Source organism: Hylobates moloch, unplaced genomic scaffold (assembly GCF_009828535.3).
Source record: "Hylobates moloch isolate HMO894 unplaced genomic scaffold, HMol_V3 SCAFFOLD_6, whole genome shotgun sequence".
NCBI classification, from domain to species: Eukaryota; Metazoa; Chordata; class Mammalia; order Primates; family Hylobatidae; genus Hylobates; species Hylobates moloch.
Genome location: NW_026652281.1, coordinates 154,815,951 through 154,834,513, shown reverse-complemented (window position 1 = coordinate 154,834,513; position 18,563 = coordinate 154,815,951). Strand labels below are relative to the sequence as shown.

Genomic DNA, 18,563 nt, shown 5'->3' with positions numbered 1-18,563 from the left:
GAGGGTGGGGGAATGGGGAGGCAGGGGAGGGTGGGGGAATGGGGAGGGCCCCAGAGTCTGGGTGCTGTCACTCAAACCTCTGGGTGTCTGCAGCTTCCTGCACAGTGACTGAATAGCCAAGTTTCCCATCATGACCCTGGTTTTGACTCTCCCATCTTGCATCTGAGGCGTGGGGCTGTGGTCCTGGGTGATGGTGTATAACCCATCCTGTGGGTCACATGGACTCAAATGACACCTGGACCAGGCAGGGCAAAGCCATCAGTGCCTCCTGGGATATTGTCCAAACCAGCCCACTGAGAGGGAGTGGGGGGAGGGAAGATAGGAGGGGTCTGCTCCCGTTCCCAAGGAAATGAGCAGGACGGGGGATGCCGGAGCAAGGTGGCCTGGATGGGGGCGGAGCTTCTCAGGCTCCTCATCACCTTCAGTCTCTTCCTCCTTTTCCAGTGACCCACAGGCCCAGCTCACACCTGTACAGATCCGTGTGGACATTTTTAATTTTTGTAAAAACAAAACAGTAATATATTGATCTTTTTTCATGGAATGCGCTACCTGTGGCCTTTTAACATTCAAGAGTGTGCCCACCCAGCCCCAGAGCCACCGGCACGTGAAGCTGCCGGAAAGTGGACAGGCCAGACCAGGGAGATGTGTACCTGAGGGGCACCCTAGGGCCTGGGCTTTCCCAGGAAGGAGATGAAGGTAGAAGCATCTGGCTCGGGCAAGGCTAGAAAGATGCTACGTTGGGCCTGCAGTCACCTGATCAGCAGAGAGACTCTCAGCTGTGGTACTGCCCTGTAAGAACCTGCCCCCCGAAACTCTGGAGTCCCTGGGACACATCCTATCCAAGAAGATCCAGGGGTGGAACAGCGGCTGCTGCTGCTCCCGGCCTTACCAGCCTCCAAACTCAGCCACAACCAGCTGCCTCTACAGGTGGACAAGACTTGGCCCCCGGACAAGACTCGCCCAGCACTTGCGGCTGGGCCTGGGGAGCAGTGAGTGGAAATCCCCCAAGAGGGTCCAGCTCCTACCGCATTCAGGAGGCCTCAGGAGGCCAGCCTGCCGTGAGAGCACATGTCCTCTGGCCAGGAGTAGTGGCTGAGCTCTGTGATCGCTGTGATGTGGACAGAGCTCCAGGGAGCAGAGTGTCGGGGACGGAGGGGCCCAGCCTGTACTGACTGCTACTTCCTGTCTCTGTTTCCATATCACCCAGAGAGGGACAAGATGGGACGTGGCCTGGCCCAGGGAGGCAGGCCTCCCACTCAGAGTCTGGGTCTCACTGGCCCCAAGTCTCCCACCCAGAACTCTGGCCAAAAATGGCTCTCTAGATGGGCTGCGCAGGCAAAGCGAAGCTCAGGGCTGGTTCCCAGCTGGCCCGAGCATGGGGGCTGCCACCAGCCCCACCCACGCTCTCACCAGAGGCTTTTCCACCTCCAGCAAGTGTTCCCAGCAACCAGCTCCATCCTGGCTGCCTGCCTTCCATTTCTGTGTAGATGGAGATCACTGTGTGTAATAAACCACAAGTGCATGTCTGGGTGTGCCTGTCCTTGCGGACTGCCCCTGGGGCACCTCTGGCTGTGGTTTCATCCTGGCCACGGCTGGGTGGGGAGGGAACAGGGGACTCTCCCTGAGTAAGAGCCATCCCAGAAACCAAAGGAGGAAGTTCAGGGTCAGGGCAAAGATGGGATTTGGAGTTCGGAAGACACGGATTCACTGCCTGGTCCTGCCACACATCAGCTGAGTCCTCTGGCAAGTCACTGCCTGTCAGACTGAGCCCCTGTGTGCTCCTCCATTGCGGTTACCAGACCGCTGCTGACAAATCTCTCCAAAACCTGTTGCCTTAAAACAGTGGTCATTTTGGCCAGACACAGTGGCTTATTCTTTTAATCCCCATACTTCGGGAGGGCACGGTGGGAGGATCACTTGAGCCCAGGAGTTCGAGACCAGGCTGGCAGCATAGCGAAACTCCATCTCTACCAAAAGTAAAGAATTAAAAAACATTAGTAGGGCAGGTTGATGCGTGCCTATGGTCCTAGCTGCTGGGCAGGCTGAAGCGGGAGGACTGCCTGAGCCCAGAAGTTAAAGATCAGCCTGAGCAACATAGAGAAATTCCTCTCTTAAAAAAAAAAAGAAAAAAGAAAATCGTTGCGATTTCTCTTGTACAGTGTGTGGTTAATGGGCTCAGTGTGGGTGCTTCTCACTCAGACTCTCACACGGTGGTTGCTTCTGCTATAGCAGGGACCTCAGATGGCAAAAACTTATTTGTGGCCTCTCCACATGACCCAGGCTGCCTCCCACATGGTGGCTGGATTCCAAAAGTGACTGCCCCAGGTCAGCCAGTTGGAAGCTGTGTCACCTTTTAGGGCCAATTCTCAGAAGTCATGTGGTGTCACTTTCTGAAAGAGTGGAGGGAGGAGAGTTAGACCCCACCTCTCCACGGGAAAGTGTCAACATCATATTTCAAGGAGAAAATGCGGAATCGTAGATCTTGTTGCAGCCCTCTGAAAAAATGCAAACTGCCACCTCAGCTGTGAAAGGAGAGGGCACTACTTACCACTCAGATTGTGGCTCCGTGAGGATCCAGGGCAGAGTATGCGAAGAATGTAGGGTGTGTCCCTCACCAGAAGCACCCTCAATTCTGATTTTCATCTCTCCTCCTGACTCCAAGGCTGCTGAGCAACGGCCACAGTCCTGCAAAGTGTTCCCACTTCTCTCATCACAGCTGGTCCCTATAACAACTAAGAGAGAGACCCTCTTACAGATGACAAAACCAAGCACACCCAGGGTGGTCTAGACAAGAAGGACCATGGGCCGGGCGTGGTGGCTCATGCCTGTAATCCCAGCACTTTGGGTGGCTGAGGCAGGCGGATTACCTGAGGTTGAGAGTTCGAGACCAGCCTGACCAACATGAAAAAACCCCGTCTCTACTAACAACACAAAATTAGCTGAGCGTGGTGGTGCATGCCTGTAATCCCAGCTACTCGGGGGGCTGAGGCAGAAGAATCGCTTGAAACCAGGAGGCAGAAGTTGTGGTGAGCTGAGGTCACACCATTGCCCTCCAGCCTGGGCAACAAGAGCGAAACTCCATCTCAAAAAAAAAAAAAAAAAAAAGAAGGGCCTGCAGTGATGGTGTCTCTGATGGTGTCTCTCATGGTGTCTCTGATGGTGGTGGTGCACTGCACTGATGGTGTCTCAGTCGCCAAGGACTGAGGCCCAGGGCAGGCCACAGTATGGGTGGTCACCCTCAGACTTCTGTGACGTGGCCTTGCTAAGCAGAAGAGGCTCGGCCACACACTGGCTAAGGAGGGAGGGATATATCCAGTCCCCTCCTCCGTCTCCCTAAGGAACTGGCAATAAGTGGCAGGTCACGTCGCTCAGCCAGTTGTCTGGGTCAACAGGGAAGCCAGGAGTAGGAAAAGGAAGAGAAACACAGTGGGGCTGTGATGACTGATGGAGGTCACTGGGTGTCCATGCCTCCTCTGGAGTTCCAGCATAACCTCACCATCTGCATGCTACACTTCACAGTTCCCTCCTTCCTCCATCCAGGAATCTCACTTGATCCCCTCACCAGCTCTGCGAAGCCCAGGGCTTGTGTGATAGGTGTCGATATTTCCATTTTACATAGGGGAAAACAGGCTCAGAGAGAGTAGTCACCTGGCCACGGATGCACAGCCGGGACATAGTGGCAGGCTTGGGACTGCACCTAGGCTCTTGGGTTTGTCCTCTGATATGTCCTTCTGAAATTTGTCTGGCAGAGCATGGAATCTGATAGGCAGCTCCATGATGCTGGGTGACGCAGGTAGATCCTCGTTGGGGTAGAAGCCATGTGTTCCCTCACTTCCCCAGTCTTCTGAGGGGGTCTCTCCTGCTCCTTTAGGCAAGATGGGGCGTTCTTGGCCCACTGCTGCCCCCTTGCGGTCTTATACCTTGTATCCTAATGCCCGCAAACGTTTCAACTGCAAGCTTAAAAATTTAGAGTCCGCTGAGTCCTCAAAGCGCCCGGGGTGAGCACAGAGGTGATAGAGGGATCAATGATTTGTTCAAGGTCCCAGCTGAGACACTGGGGAGCACCCTGCTTCACAGCTGAGCCTCAAGGACGGGGGGACCTCAGGCCTCCTGCCAAGAAAGGCAATACAGCCTCAAAGTACCCCTTTCTGGAAGACAGAGAAGTACATTTACTGAGCCCTGCTGTGTCCCATGACAGCTCAACTAACCACAAGGATAACTATCCCTTTTTATAGATGAATCTGAAGGGGACTTACCCAGGTCTCTTTCCCCCTGGTCCCTAGGAGACCACTAGAAATACATGGGATGCTTTTGGTTATCACAATGATTGTGGGACACCCGGGCATTCAGGGGGCAGGGCCAGGGATAGCAAACACCTAAAATGCATAGGACAATCCTACCCAGTAACGAATCATCTCAACAAGAATCCCGGTGCCAACCCTGTTGAGAAACACCATGCCCTGGGTTCAAATCCTGGCTCAGCCACTTCCATCCCCTACCCTCTTGGTCTCCAACATTACCTAGAGGGCCAGGCATGAAATAAAGGACAGATGAGTGCTTGGCACGGGGCCAGGGACAAGGAGTGGGCTTTTCTGAGCAGGAAGAAGGTGAGGCCTCCTGGTGTTGTCCTGTGCCATGCTATAAGATACTCCTGGCCCAGGAAATGGCTCAACCTGGTCTGACCTCCAACTATATCCCCTCTTGACCCAGGAGCAGGTGAGATGTTAGCCGGGCCCAGCTACAGCCTTCTCATCCTCTGCCTTAAAGCAGGAAAAGCCCCTGAGCCAACCTGATTCCTCTGAGCTGCACGGGGCCACAGTTGTGGCTGGAGTTTGGGCTGCAAGACAGGGCTGCAAGGTGGGCCCCAAATAGGACTCACACACACACACACACACACACACACACACACGGTTTGTGAGGTCTTGATCCTCAGAAACGAAGTACAGGCTGGGTATGGTGACATGCACCTGTAGTAGCAGGTACTGGGGAGGCTGAGATGGGAGGATCACATGATCCCAGGGAGGTAGAGACTGCAATGCTGCACTCCAGCCTGAACAACAGAATGAGATCCTGTCTGTAAAAAAAAAAAAAAAATACAGGCCACAAGCAGTTAACCTCGCAGTTAATTTGGGAAGAATTTTTTCCAAAAATCATGTAAAATATTCAATTCAGCTTTACAGTTAAAAATAAGAAATTCCATTCTGTTGGGGAAGATGAAAAAGTCCTGTTGCATGGATGGTGGTGATGGTTGCACAACGATGTGAATGTACTTTTGCCACTGAATTATATCCTTAAAAATGGTTAAAATGGTAAAATTTTGCTATGTATATTTTACACAATAAAGAAAAAAACTCCAAATGTTCTTTAATAAATGCCATAAGTGGCCGGGTGCGGTGGCTCACCCGGCCTGCAATCCCAGCACTTTCGGAGGCCGAGGCAGGCAGATCATCTGAGGTCAAGAGTTCAATAAAATAAAAAAATACATAAATGCCTTATGCATCTTACAACTGTATTGGGAAGAGAAGAAGAAATCAGCAATGAGGGAGTGAAGCAGAGGCCTGGGAATCATGATGTGGACAGAAAGAAGGGACAATCAGCCTCCCCTGCCCCAGGCTGCACCGGCTGCAGTCCCAGGCCCGTGTTCCAGGGTTCTTCAAGGCAGAAAGCCCCAGTGCCCCACGCCAGGAGGGGGCTTTTCTCTCATATCCCAGCCCCTTGGGAGGCTTTTTCTTCTCACTCCCTGGGCTGGGAGTCAAGAAGACCTCAGTAGGAGTCCAGCCTCTGCAGCCTTGCTGCATGTCTGACAACAAAACCCTTTCCCTTTCCGGGCGTCAGGGTGACGGACATGCCCCACAAGGAGGCTTCGCAACCTCTCTTCTTGCCCAAACACTGCATGATTCTCTCACCGCTGATATAGCCCGTCCGCTTCACCCTGCCTAAATTCTAGCAGGAACTATGGTGCCCTGAAGGTCAAGCCCATGGTGACCTCCTTGGTCAGCCCCAGAAGGGACCCTGGGCTCTCCTTCTGCCCTTCCTGCTGCCCCTTCATGGGGCTGGGAAAACCTAGGACCTGCTTCTCCCACCCTGAGGCCCGGGTGAGGTACCAGTCACATGCTCGCACTTAGGCCTCACAGTTCATCCCATTTTATATGCACAAGGCGACTTAAAGACTGAGCCTGGCCCAGGTAAGGCCTGCATAGAGCTCCAAGCCCCGCCTGGGCGCCGGAAGCAGGGGCGGGGTCATCCGGGACTCTTTCCCGGAAGGGAAGTCGCAGGGGCCTGCGGGGCGGGGCCTGCGAGGCGAGGCCCGCGGCACGTCCCGGAACCAGAGACGGGGCAGCGCTCGAGTTCCTGCACGGGACTGCTAAGGCACGACCACGGGCCGGAAGGCTGCCAGGCCGAGTGGGCAAGCGAAGAAATGAACCACCGCAACACGGGCGCTTGGGGTCGGGGCCGAGTGCGAACCTGAGCCCCAAATCCCGACCCAGGCAGGGGCGGGGCCCGGGGCGGGGCCTTGGAGGCCCAGCCCGCGCGGCGACGTCTCCGCGTGGCGTCTCGGCACCGACTGACAGCCACCCGCCATGGCCGCAGACCAGCGCCCGAAGGCCGACACCCTGGCCCGGAGGCAACGGCTCATCAGGTACCCGGGCGGGCGGCGGGTGGCGCGGGGCTGCGCGGAGAGGCACGCGCACGCACGACGCACGCACGCACTACGCACGCGCCTCCGGCTAGGAAGCCGCTACTACCCAGCCCGTCCGGCCACTGCCCCCGGCCCCGCTGGAGTTTCTAGGGCCGGGAAGCGGGCGGCGCCGTTGGGCAGTCCCGGCGGGTGGTCTCCGGGGCCGCCTCCCCGACAGCTCCGTCTCCAGGCCGCCCAGTTCAGGAGACGGCCCCGCCCTCACCGCTATTCGGCTGTGTCAGCCTCGCTTGGCAGCCTTTACCCCGAGAAGACCTTCACCCTGGCGCGTGAGAGGACCTCACCCAGGGTGGCCCGTCAGCAGCACCTGGGCCTGGCTCGAGAGTGACCTGGGAGGGGGCTGAAAGGGCAGACAAGGGAGAGTCGGGGGAGTCGGTTCACAGGCACACTTGACCTGTTAGGGGGCCCTCGGTGGGACGGTGGGTGAGGTAGCCTCCCGCTGGAGCTTAGGGCTGGCACCCAGCGAGGGGCAGCAGGACCGCGTGGCTGGCAAGGAGCATTTAGGGCTGAAAGCCAGGCACCTAATGTTGGTGCCCTGCCCCATCCCATCGAGGACATGCGGCCTTACGGAGCCCCCGTGGGACGGGACAGCCACCTTTTCTCAGGATCCAGGAGGCTGACGTGGCCACATGCAGAAATGAGCAAGGAGGCCACAGAGGCTTAAAATGCTTTAAGAAACAATTCTAAGTTTCAGCAACTTGTTAACCCCATCTGCTTCCTCCTTTGCAACCACCTGTGGAGTGGGGAGACAAGGCAGGGAAGCAGCACCTTGCCCTTCAGGCTCTCATGTTTCCCCCCAGAAACTGGGAAGGGGTGGGCGGGGGCCTGTGATGAGTAGACTTCACCCTTTCGGTCTTCAGACATGGCTGTCCACTCCTTGCCTGTCCCCACAGCTCTTCCTGCAGACTCTTTTTTCCCGAGGATCCTGTTAAGATTGTCCGGGCCCAAGGGCAGTACATGTACGATGAACAGGGGGCAGAATACATCGATTGCATCAACAATGTGGCGCACGGTCAGTATCATACCTCAGGCTGGCAGGGCAGGAGAGGAAGGCAATGCTGTGAACCTGGGCCCAAGGTGACCTGAGATTGCCGAGCGGTGTGGAGAACCTGGGTGGAGTTGAGGCACTGTCAATATGCAGAGGAGGCTCAGCCTTTGCAATACAGCTGTGGAATTCTGCAATCTGGAGCTGTGCTAAACCGGCAGGGGTCAGCAATCTAGGTCTGTGGGTCTAGTTCCACTTGGGACTGATGATGAGCTCACAAAGTGGCAGATGGCCCAGCTGTGACCAGCAACGTAGCACAGTGCTGGCCAAGTGCTGGGGTCATGGCAGTGCTTCAGCCCCATTGGCCATCTCAGCCCCATTGGCTCCCTAGGCAAGGGAGCTGAAGTAGGAATTCAGTCATCTTGTTGGGGCTGCCAGAGCTGATGGAAAGAAAGGGAGTCTGACACTCAGCAGGCACATGGAAGATTAGTGAAATTGAGGTTAAAAAAAAAAAAAAGCAGAGACTCTAGTCTTAGACTGCTTGGGCTCCAATCCCTGTCCCCTACTTACTAACTTGTGATCTCGGGCAAGTTACTTAATTCTCTGTGCCTCAGTTTGCTTATCTGCAAAAGACATAATGATACTAGGTACCCACTTTAAGGTGTTCGGAGAATTAAGTGTGTTAATTTATGTAGCTTGCTCCGAATGTGCCTGGCACCTGGTGAGCTCTCAGTACATATTCACTGTTATTATCCTTGGCCTTTGACAATCAAGATTACCACCAGCCCCCTTAGCTGGTGAAGTGAAACCAGTTGACAGTCACCCCCCACCCCACCTTTGTCATGCAAGCCTCAAAAGGCCTTCCAGCCTGGGCAACATAATGAGACCTTGTCTCTACCAAAAAAAACCTTAAAAATTAGCCAGGCATGGTGACTGGTGTCTATGGCCTCACCTACTCAGGAGGCTGAGGTGGGAGGACCACTTGAGCCCAGGAGTTTGAGGATGCAGTGAATTCCATGATCACACCACTACACTGCAGCCTGGGTGACAGAGTAAGGCCCTGTTTTTAAAAAAAAAAAGGCCTCCTTAAAGACATGGGCTTTCTAGACAGGGTTCTTCTCCTGAAGCAGCTTTCCTTCTGCCAGAATCTCAGGAATTCCTGGATCTGCCTTTCCAGAACCAGCTTCTCTCTCCCTGCTCTGCCTTCAGACTCCTCTCTCTCTCCCTCTCCCTCTAGAACTACATCTCTTCTGGCTGGGTTTATAGCTTGGGGCCGGGGGAGGCCCAGTGGGACTGGCTGAGTGGAGCCAGCTGTGTGATGGAGGTGGCCCTCTTCCAGTTGGGCACTGCCACCCTCTCGTGGTCCGAGCAGCACATGAACAGAACCAGGTGCTCAACACCAACAGCCGGTACCTGCATGACAACATCGTGGACTATGCGCAGAGGCTGTCAGAGACCCTGCCGGAGCAGCTCTGTGTCTTCTATTTCCTGAATTCTGGGTAAGTGGACTGTGGCCAACCCCCGGGAAGAGGGTGAGATGGTAACAAAGAGAGTCACTCACATGGGCCCAGTGTAGTGTAGCCGACCGAGTGTGGACTCGGAGAGGCAGTCCCCACTGCACCAGGCTCCTGAGATTCCCGGCTGTAGGCCCTGATGCTTTTTCTGTTGGATCCGGTTTCCTTGTCTCTTATTGAAGGATGTTATTAACTCCTTTCTAGGATGATTGCTGGGGCTTAGTGAGGTAATATGTTCCTTTATTTCTGCCTTATGGATACAGCCAAAATCCCTGCCTGTGGGTTGCTCAGTAAGGAAGGAAAATAGCAAGTGATTCTTCAAAGAAATACAGAATTGCAAGGAGGGCTCTGGAGGAAGCGTACAGGGTATCGCGAGGCCTAGAAATAGTGAGGGGACCTGACCTGGGGGTACAGGGAAACCTTCCCTGAGGAAGGGCTGTTAAGCTAAGAGCTGACTAGGAGATAACTAGAGGAGGAGGAAGGAAGGGTGCTGCCACTGCGTCAGAAGTCTCGTCAAGGCTGGGCACCATGGCTCACGCCTGTAATCCCAGCACTTCGGAAGATCGAGGTGGGTGGATCACCTGAGGTCAGGAGTTTGAGACCAGCCTGGCCAACAAGGCGAAACCCCCTCTCTACTAAAAATACACAAAATTTAGCTGGGCGTGGTGGTGGGTGCCTGTAATCCCAGCTACTTAGGAGGCTGGGGCAGGAGAATCGCTTGAACCTGGGAGGCGGAGGTTGCAGTGAGCCAAAATTGCACCACTGCACTCCAGTCTGCAGGACAGAGCGAGGCTCTATCTCAAAAAAAAAAAAAAAAAAAAAAATTAGTCTCGTCAAAACTCTTGTCAAGGTTGGTCACCACACAGAACTGCCTGTGCAAAGGCCCTGCAGCGGGAAAGGATATGGTACCCAGCACACTTAAGGAACCGAAAGAAGTCCACTAAGGGAAAGCAGAGGCTGTGAGCTGTTGGGAGGCAAAAAGGGCACATCACCTAGGGCCTTCTCCGCCAGGTGAGGAAGCTGTCTTTATCCTAAGAGCGTTGGGAAACTATCGGAGGCTTTAATCAGGAAATGATGTCTTACAGGGAACGGAGTGCAAGAGTGGACACTGTTAGGTGCCAGTTCAGTGGCCAGGTGAAAGGTTATGTTAGCTCACACTAGGATCAGCAGTGGAGACAAACAGGCGGGTGATTACAGTGTATCTGGGAGAGAACATTCCAACAGATCATAGGTGGTGGCGTTGAATTCTAGTAATGATTATTGTGGCCACCCACACAGTACAGACACCTGCCCCCCAGATAATTTCTAGGAAGTCGAATTCACCATCTTCACTTTATAGGTAGGGTAACAGCAGTTCAAAGAAAGGAACTTGAGCCCAGACATTTCCCATGTCAAGAGCTGGAGCCTCTGGAAAGAGCAGGGAGCTGGTGCTTCCTCAGCAGTGGTGGAGGAGGGGCATTCTATGCCACCAGCTTTATTCTGTGTGGATTCCGGTGACTTCCATGTTGCCAAATCCAAAGCAATCTCTTTGCTGCGTTGTCTTACTCTGTCCCAGCAGTAATTGACAGTTACCACTGTCCGGAAGTGCTCTCTCCTCTTGCTTCCAGGGCGCTGTGCTCTCCTGTTTCTACCAACTTCTCTAGCCACTCCTTCCCTGTCTTCTTTGCTGATTCCTCCACTGTTCCTTGGGGCGGATCCTGGGCCACTTTTCTGTCCGAGCTCTCTCCTCAGGTGATCTCTTCCATTCTCTTGGTATTACATAGCATCCATGTGCTGGTGACTCGCAAATTTTTTTGAGCCCAGACATGTCCCATGTGTTCCAACTCGAGGTTCTAACTACCCCTGTGACATCTGACAAACATCTCCAGCTTCATGTGTTCAAAAGGGCAGGGGTTGATTGGACTATGGTACTGTTCTCCCTCACCTGTCCAAGAAGGCTGTCCCCACTCACCCCCGCTCATCTTGCCTTGTAAAGGGCATCACCACCTAGATCTGCTCCAGGCAGAAACCACACACTCCTCAGTCCTGCCTCCTCCATCTCCACGATGCCTCTTAACTCCCTCCACCTCTCCATCTCCATGGCCACCACCTGCTCTTACCTGGCGTCCTCCTTGGTCTTCTCCTTCTACTTTTATTCTTGTCAACTCCATTAGACACAGCCAGAGGCCACCGCCTAAAATGAGAGCTGACTCATGTCCCTTTTCTCATTAAAACTCTTCAGTGGCTCCTTCCCAGCCCTGTGCATGTGTGCCCTGCATGTCTCCCCACTTCCTGTCCTACCCTGCCCTCCTTAGGCCCTGGCCTCCCTCATCTTCTCCTGGTTCCCTGAGCACACTGAGCTCTTTTCCTTTACAAGGCCTTGGTGCATGCTGCTCCATCTGCCTGGGAACTTCTCCCTCAAGACTCAGTACACGAGTTACCTCCCCGTAGACGCTTCCCCTGACCCTCTGTGTTGGTCTGCTCTGGCTGCCATAAGAAAATACCAGAGACAGTGGCTTAAACAAGAGACATTTATTTTCTCACAGTCCTGGAGGCTGGAAGTCCAAGATCAAGGTGTTGGCAGGGTTGGTTTCTTCTAAGGCCTCTCTCCTTGGCTTGGAGATGGCCCTGGTTGGTCTTCTGAGTGCAGGTGTCCCTGGTGTCTCTTTGTGTGTCCAGATTTTCTCTTATAAGGACACTGGTTAGATTGGATTAGGGGCTCCCTGACAGCCTCATTTTAATGTAATCACCTCTCTTATCTCCATACCCGTTCACATATGGGCCATTCCGAGCTACTGGGGATTAGGGGTTCAACACAGAAGTTGGGGGTGGGGGGTGCAGCTCAGCCCATAAACATGCCCCCTCTGGCTCACTCTCCCAGGGCATCCATCGCAGCACTTAGAAAAATGATCACTTTTTCTTTTTTGGCTTTGTGGTGGCGTGTGTGTGTGTGTGTATTTATATATACACACATATATATATAAATACACAGACACACATGTATACATACACACGCATTCATTTTCGTCCACAGTTCCTGGCTCATAACTCCCACAGCCCTTGTTACACTCTTTTGTTACAACATCGGGTGTGTCAGGCCTCAGGAGACAATCACTGTAACCTCCTGCCCTTCCTTTTACCTGCCCAAGACAGGACTCTAATCTTCCCCACCTTTCTGATGGTGGGTCATAAAACTCTCATTCCAGAGAGGGTCCCACCCCATATCCTGGTAGAAGGAATGCTGCTGTCATGAAGCTTCCATAAAAACCAAGGGGACTGGATTCAGAGAGCTTCCAGATAACTGAACATACAGAGGTTCTAGAAGGGTGGTGCGCCCGGGGAGGGCACACGAAGCTCCATGCCCTTCCTTCATACCTCACCCTATGCATCTCTTTATCTGTGTCTTTTGTAATATCCTTTATAATAAACCAGTAAATGTATTTCCCTTAGTTTTGTGAGCCACTCCAGCAAATTGAACCTACAGGGGGAATTGTAGGAACCTCAACTTGAAGCCAGTCGCTCAGAAGTTCCAAAGGTGGGCCGGGCGCGGTGGTTCACGCCTGTAATCCCAGCACTTTGGGAGGCCGAGGTGGGTGGATCAGGAGTTTGAGACCAGCCTAGCCAACATGGTGAAACCCTGTCTCTACTAAAAATACAAAAAATTAGCTGGGCGTAGTGGTGGGTGCCTGTAATCCCAGCTACTCGGGAGGCTGAAGCAGGAGAATTGCTTGAGCCTGAGAGGCAGAGGCTGCAGTGAGCTGAGATCGCGCCACTGCACTCCAGCCCGGGCAACAGAGTGAGACTGTTGCAAAAAAAAAAAAAGTTCCAAACGTGGCCAGCATGGTGGCTCATGCCTATAATTCCAGTACTTTGAGGCTGAGGTGGGAGGAATGCTTGAGCCCCCAGTCTGGGCAATATAGTGAGACCCCATCTCTACAAAAAAAGAAGTTCCAGAGGCCCAGACTTGCTACTGGTGCCCAGGGGGCTGTGGGGCAGTCTTGGGCATTGAGCCCTCATGCTGTGGGATCTGATGCTGTCTCTAGGTAGATAGTGTTGGAATTGAATTGGAGGACACCCAGCTGGTGTCCGCTGCAGAACTGATTGCTTGCCTGCTGGTGGGGAGAAATCTTTACATATTTTTTGGAGTCACAGAAGTCTTCTGTGTTGAGTGTTGTAGTGTGAAAGCAGAGGGAAAACAATGGTTTGAGTTTTTTCCAAACAACTTTCATGACACATACGAGAATGTAAATTCCAAGAGGGCCAAGGCCGTGTCTGTTTTACCTACTCTTTTTTCCCCCAGCTTCTAGTAAATAGGAGGCATTTGATATATACCAAACAAACAAGCAAGTGACTGACTAGTTGATGTCCTGAGAATCTTCTTGCTGCTGGAAGGGTCCTCCTGCCCTCAGCATTTCTCTCTGGGAAGCTCTTGGACTACTCTCTCAGTCATGCCCACCTTTTCGGTCATAGGTCAGAAGCCAATGACCTGGCCCTGAGGCTGGCTCGCCACTACACAGGACACCAGGACGTGGTGGTATTAGATCAGTAAGTGCAACTCACAGCCCTACCGTTCCCAGAAGCCTGGTCCACAGGCTTCTTGGTGATCCATGAGACTGACTCTGGGTGCCTTAGGCGGGGAGGATAAGGGGCCTGGGCTACTGAAGACAAGCGTGGCAGGCAGAGGACCAGGCCTGAGGCCTCCCAGAGGCTCTGTCACCCTGGGCCACCGTTCTGGGAAGGCAGCTCTGGGGAGCAGAGTGTGCTTTGTAAGAGACTCAAGGGTGGTCCCACAACATTTTACATGTTCAGACTACCCCAGCATTAGCTCCCGTGAATTGAGTATGTGATGTGTACAAAGCCGAGGCTGACAGTATTAACACATTTAAGATTCATTATAAACCAGGAGGAGGAACTCCCACCCCATTTCACAGCAGAGAAAACAACCGACAGAGGTTAAATGATGAGCTGCTGTCACATAGCCAGTCAGCAGTCTTGCAAGAAGTGTCACTGACCCCAAAGCTTGTGCTCTTTCCCAGCCCAAGAACTTGGGGGCTCTGTCAGGAAAGTTGGCCTCCCCTGTGTGTCTTCAGAGGTGGGGAGACGATGGTCAGACTTGGCCAGGGAGTAGGTGCTGCCCGGACCCGAGCCTACCCTCCCTTCTCCTCCCCAGTGCGTATCACGGCCACCTGAGCTCCCTGATTGACATCAGTCCCTACAAGTTCCGCAACCTGGATGGCCAGAAGGAGTGGGTCCACGTGGTATGCACTGCCCAACTCACAACAGGTCGGTGCCTGTCCCCAAGCCCGGATAACATGGCGCTGTCACTCCTCACAGGCACCTCTCCCAGACACCTACCGGGGCCCCTACCGGGAGGACCACCCCAACCCAGCTATGGCCTATGCCAACGAGGTGAAACGTCTGGTCAGCAGTGCACAGGAGAAGGGCAGGAAGGTAACCATGTCTGCACCTGTCCAATCCAGCAAACAGTGAATGTCACCTCCATTGTTGTCACCACCACTGTGCTAGATGCTGGGAACCCGGAGAGAAAACCAAACGAGGCCCTGCCCTCCAGGAATCTGGGGTAGGGGCAGTTTGGGCTCAACAGAGAGTCTGAGTGCGCTGCCTAGCATGGGCGTGATAGGCAGCCAGAGCCTGAGCGGGCCTTGGAAGATACCAAGAGGGGTCCTTGGAGGAGGTGCTGTCTCACACAGTAGGGGTCAGCCGCTCCAGGTGGGGTGGGGAGCAGCAGAGGAAGGGCGTCCCAATGAGTGGCTGAGGAACCGCGTGAATGTGTGGCCAGGAGCTGATCCTGGAGAGGCAGGCAGGGGCCACATGCCAGAGGGCACCAGAACTATGCTGAGCAGCTGCAGTTCTGCCCTGGAGGCCCCCGGGAACCACCAGAGCCTTAAGTGAGTGGGAGAGCGCTAAGACCTGGGGCTGGGGCTGCTCTCTGACTCCAGGGCATGTGGAGGGTAGATTTGAATGGGGTGGCTTGAGGTCAGGTGACCGTGAAGTGGCCAGTAGGCCCCAAGTGAGCTGTGGGGAGGCCTGACAGGGGCAGTATGGTGGAGACGGAGTGGAGGCGCAGACATGGGAGAGAGGGGTGTGTTACCCACGGTGACAACAGAGGGAAGACTGTTGGCGACAGGTGAGGGCTCTCTGAAGGCTTCACTGAAGGAGTGACAGAGCCAGACACAGGAGGTACGACAAAGGCAGCCTGTGGGGCCAGAAAGGCTAGCAGAACCCGACCAGGGAAGCCTTGCGTGCGTTACAGGTGCTCTGCGGCCACTTCTAGAAAAGGAGATTGCTCTGATTACAACAGGTGTGGGGGACTATCCCATCCCATTGGCCCTGCCCTCCCACCTGTAAGGCAGAACACAGTTGGAAAATCCTTGCCATATGCAGAAGGGGTCACTGAGGGGTTTTAAACAACAGTGACATGCTCAGCTCTCTGGCCTGAGGCATCATCACCCTGGTGTCCATGTGGAGGATGGACTGGAAAAGGCATTCAGTTAGAAGACCTCTGCAGGAGTCCAAGGAAGAAACAGGCAGATCTGCAGGAGGCAGGCATGTCCAGGCAGAGGGCAAGGAGTAGGTTTAGAGAGGGGGCTGAGGTGGAATCCTTGGGCAGTGCTGACCGATGGGTTGAGGGAGGAGGCGTGGATCAAAAATGGGGGACAGGGAAGGAACTGGCTTATGGTGGAAAAATCAGTGCATTTAGTTTGGGGCATGCCAAGTACTAGGGGCCTGGAGGCACCCAGGTGGTAAGAGTTGGCTGGAGGCCTGAGAGAAAACTGAGTCACAAACCTTCAGATGTAACGTGGAACCCAAAGTAGGGGTGCAGCACGGATGGTGACTTGTCCTGCTTGGACTAAGCCAGCACTGGCAGGGCACGCTAAGCCGGTCACTGCACACCCCCATGGTCGTGTTCCCAATGTCCATCTCTTCACAGATTGCAGCCTTCTTCGCCGAGTCTCTGCCCAGTGTGGGAGGGCAGATCATTCCCCCTGCTGGCTACTTCTCCCAAGTGGCAGAGTGAGTAGGTGGGCGGGGTCTGCCCTAGGAAGGGCAGGGGTCTAATGAGGTTTTCCAATCTCTGGTCTAAATCCCAACCTCAGCCTGGCCTGACTGCCAGAATTTTGAGACAAAGCCCTTAAAGAAATAATGGCCCAGAGAAGGCCAGCCATTGCCCAAGGTCCCCACCTCACTGCTGGCAGAGCCAGGGTGCAAAGCCCCGAGACCTCCTGGCTCCTGATCTTATCCCTCTCAACCACAGCCCCCGTGTCAGTCATCTCCTCTGCCACAGGCACATCCGCAAGGCCGGAGGGGTCTTTGTTGCAGATGAGATCCAGGTTGGCTTTGGCCGAGTAGGCAAGCACTTCTGGGCCTTCCAGCTCCAGGGAAAAGACTTCGTCCCTGACATCGTCACCATGGGCAAGTCCATTGGCAATGGCCACCCTGTTGCCTGCGTGGCCACAACCCAGCCTGTGGCGAGGGCATTTGAAGCCACCGGCGTTGAGTACTTCAACACGGTGAGTGACGGCTCTAAGTCAAGGGAGCAACATGGGTTCTGATAGGCCCTCGGTGATCAGCCTGTCCTTAGTCAGCAAAGGCTACAGGGCTAGCACTGTGCCCAGCACACACTTCCAAGATGCTGTCCTTAAGGAGATTATAGCCAGGTCAGGTAAGAAAACATAAAACATCTTTTAAAATTACTGTCAATCCAAAAGCTGTCACAAAGGACCTTGTCTTATAAAATATATACAAAAATATGAGTCCCTGTCTTCCTTCCAGCAGATGCCACCCATTCTGTGCCAGGCCCTGTGTCAGGTGCTGGAACTTGAGCTGGTTAAGAGTTGTGAGGAGTGCGGTGTGCTTGGGTAACACAGGATCTCGGAGCAGAGTTCACATTGCAGTGGCTCCCTGTCTTTGGGGTACAGGGTCAAGAGCTTTCCCTGAGTGAAGCTGACACATGGCGTATTCAGTGGCCCTGAGGCAGCAGTTGCAGGATAGGTGAGAGGACCATGGCCGGCAGCAGGAGCCCCACAGGAAAGAGCCGAGGAGTCTGCACTGCTCTTGAAGAGTGAGGACCACAGGAGGGTTTTAATCCCAGAGAGAGTACCCTTTGGCAGGATCTCTGGTGCTCAGTGTGGAGAAGGAACTGGAGGAAGGCCGACTGGTCCAGGGAGGAGAAGAGGAGGCCCAGAGGAGGAAGGCAGGGACAGAGGGTTGAGAATTCACTCTAAGTTCCTCAAAAAGAGCCAGTTTGAATTGGGGACTGAAACATGTCAGGATTTGGCAAGATAGATAAGGCAAGATAATGTCCTTAGGGGTGAGGGAAGTGACACTTTGGTGCATTCAGCCAAAAACCATGTGTCCACGTGACACATAGAGCCTCAGACAAGCTCACTGTCAGGAAAGACAGGCTCACAGACACATGGTGATGCCAGCGTGGAGGATGACAGTAGAAGTAGTGTGTTCACGGTGCTGTGAGAGCACACAGGACATCCCTGTCAAGAGGTGGGTGAAGAGCTGTGGGACAAGCGGTGGAGGCTTCATAGAGGAGGCAAGACCAGATCTCAGTCTGGAAGGCTGAGCAGGAAATCAAGTGGGTTGTGTAAGAGGAACAACAAAGGCCCAGTGGAGCAGCTTCCTGACTTTTGTTTATTTCTTTGTTTTACTTGATCCTCAAGTGTACATAATTAGATAGAATCCTTGGTTCATGGAAGACTCTCAAGATCTGTCTGTGCATAGCCCTCTTCTAGTTACTCAGTTAACCTTTATTAATGTTCTAAGCACCTGGGAAGCCAGCATCCCTAATGAAAGCTTAGACCTTGATAATGTCATGCATCTCTCCAGATGTTTCCCCCAGTTCCCTCTTATTGCCTCCTCCACCCTTCACTCTGAATAACCATGGTAACCATCACTCTCAATCCCATATTATTTAGTTGTTTTTTGACTTTATATGAAGTCTGTCATGCTGTATATACTCTGGGGATTTTTTTTTCTACTAACATATCACTAAGAATGCTCCCTATTGCCTGTCACTGAAGTTCATTTGCTTTGACTGCTTTATATGAATGAACCACAGTTCAGTCATCCATTACTATTGATGTGCTTTGAGGTTGTTCCATGTTTTTTTTTTTTTTTTTTTTGCAATTATGAACAGTGCTGCTTTGAACAGTTTTCATAAGTCTCTGTTGTACATGCAGCAGGAGTTTTTCTTAGGACTGTACCTGAGGGTGGAATTGCTGGCTCAGATGGTATGTGTTCACCCTTAATTTTAAAAGATAATGACATTTGTTTTCTAAAGTAGTTCACAAGTTAACACCCCACCAGTAATGTATATAGTGTATATCTTTTTTTCTTTTTTTTTTTTTTTTTTTTT

General features: G+C 53.3%; 2 protein-coding genes and 1 long non-coding RNA gene across 17 annotated transcripts in view; 2 read left to right on the top strand and 1 right to left on the bottom strand.

Moving 5' to 3' along the window:
* The window catches only part of COL23A1 (collagen type XXIII alpha 1 chain), a 325,129-nt gene extending 323,603 nt beyond the window's left edge, over positions 1–1,526 (top strand). Inside the window, exon 29 of the mRNA XM_058440198.1 lies at positions 445–1,526. Coding sequence (XP_058296181.1) covers positions 445–447 — 3 coding nt within the window. The 3' untranslated portion in view covers positions 448–1,526. The remainder of the gene's footprint in view (positions 1–444) is intronic.
* Positions 1,527–1,874: 348 nt separating this feature from the next.
* Positions 1,875–6,609, bottom strand: LOC131383693 (uncharacterized). Its single transcript, XR_009213920.1, has 3 exons — positions 6,466–6,609; positions 2,549–2,732; positions 1,875–2,390 (listed from the first exon to the last, which is right to left on the bottom strand). It is a non-coding gene; the product is annotated as an uncharacterized LOC131383693 (long non-coding RNA).
* Positions 6,286–18,563, top strand: part of PHYKPL (5-phosphohydroxy-L-lysine phospho-lyase) — a 24,781-nt gene continuing 12,503 nt past the window's right edge. For 9 of the 15 annotated variants that reach the window (XR_009213916.1, XR_009213917.1, XM_032158805.2 and 6 more), the window contains exons 1-8: positions 6,286–6,640; positions 7,591–7,709; positions 9,022–9,181; positions 13,646–13,720; positions 14,346–14,626; positions 15,611–15,742; positions 16,128–16,210; positions 16,570–16,707. Coding sequence is in view for 13 of the 15 variants with exons in the window: in XM_032158805.2 (XP_032014696.1) it covers positions 6,582–6,640; positions 7,591–7,709; positions 9,022–9,181; positions 13,646–13,720; positions 14,346–14,626; positions 15,611–15,742; positions 16,128–16,210; positions 16,570–16,707 (1,047 nt within the window). In the remaining 2 variants the exon portion in view is untranslated. Of the gene's footprint in view, positions 6,641–6,745; positions 6,967–7,590; positions 7,710–9,021; positions 9,182–13,645; positions 13,721–14,345; positions 14,627–15,610; positions 15,743–16,127; positions 16,211–16,481; positions 16,708–18,563 lie in introns of those variants that run through there. The other 6 variants (XM_032158811.2, XM_058440192.1, XM_032158810.2 and 3 more) reach the window with 5 other exon arrangements.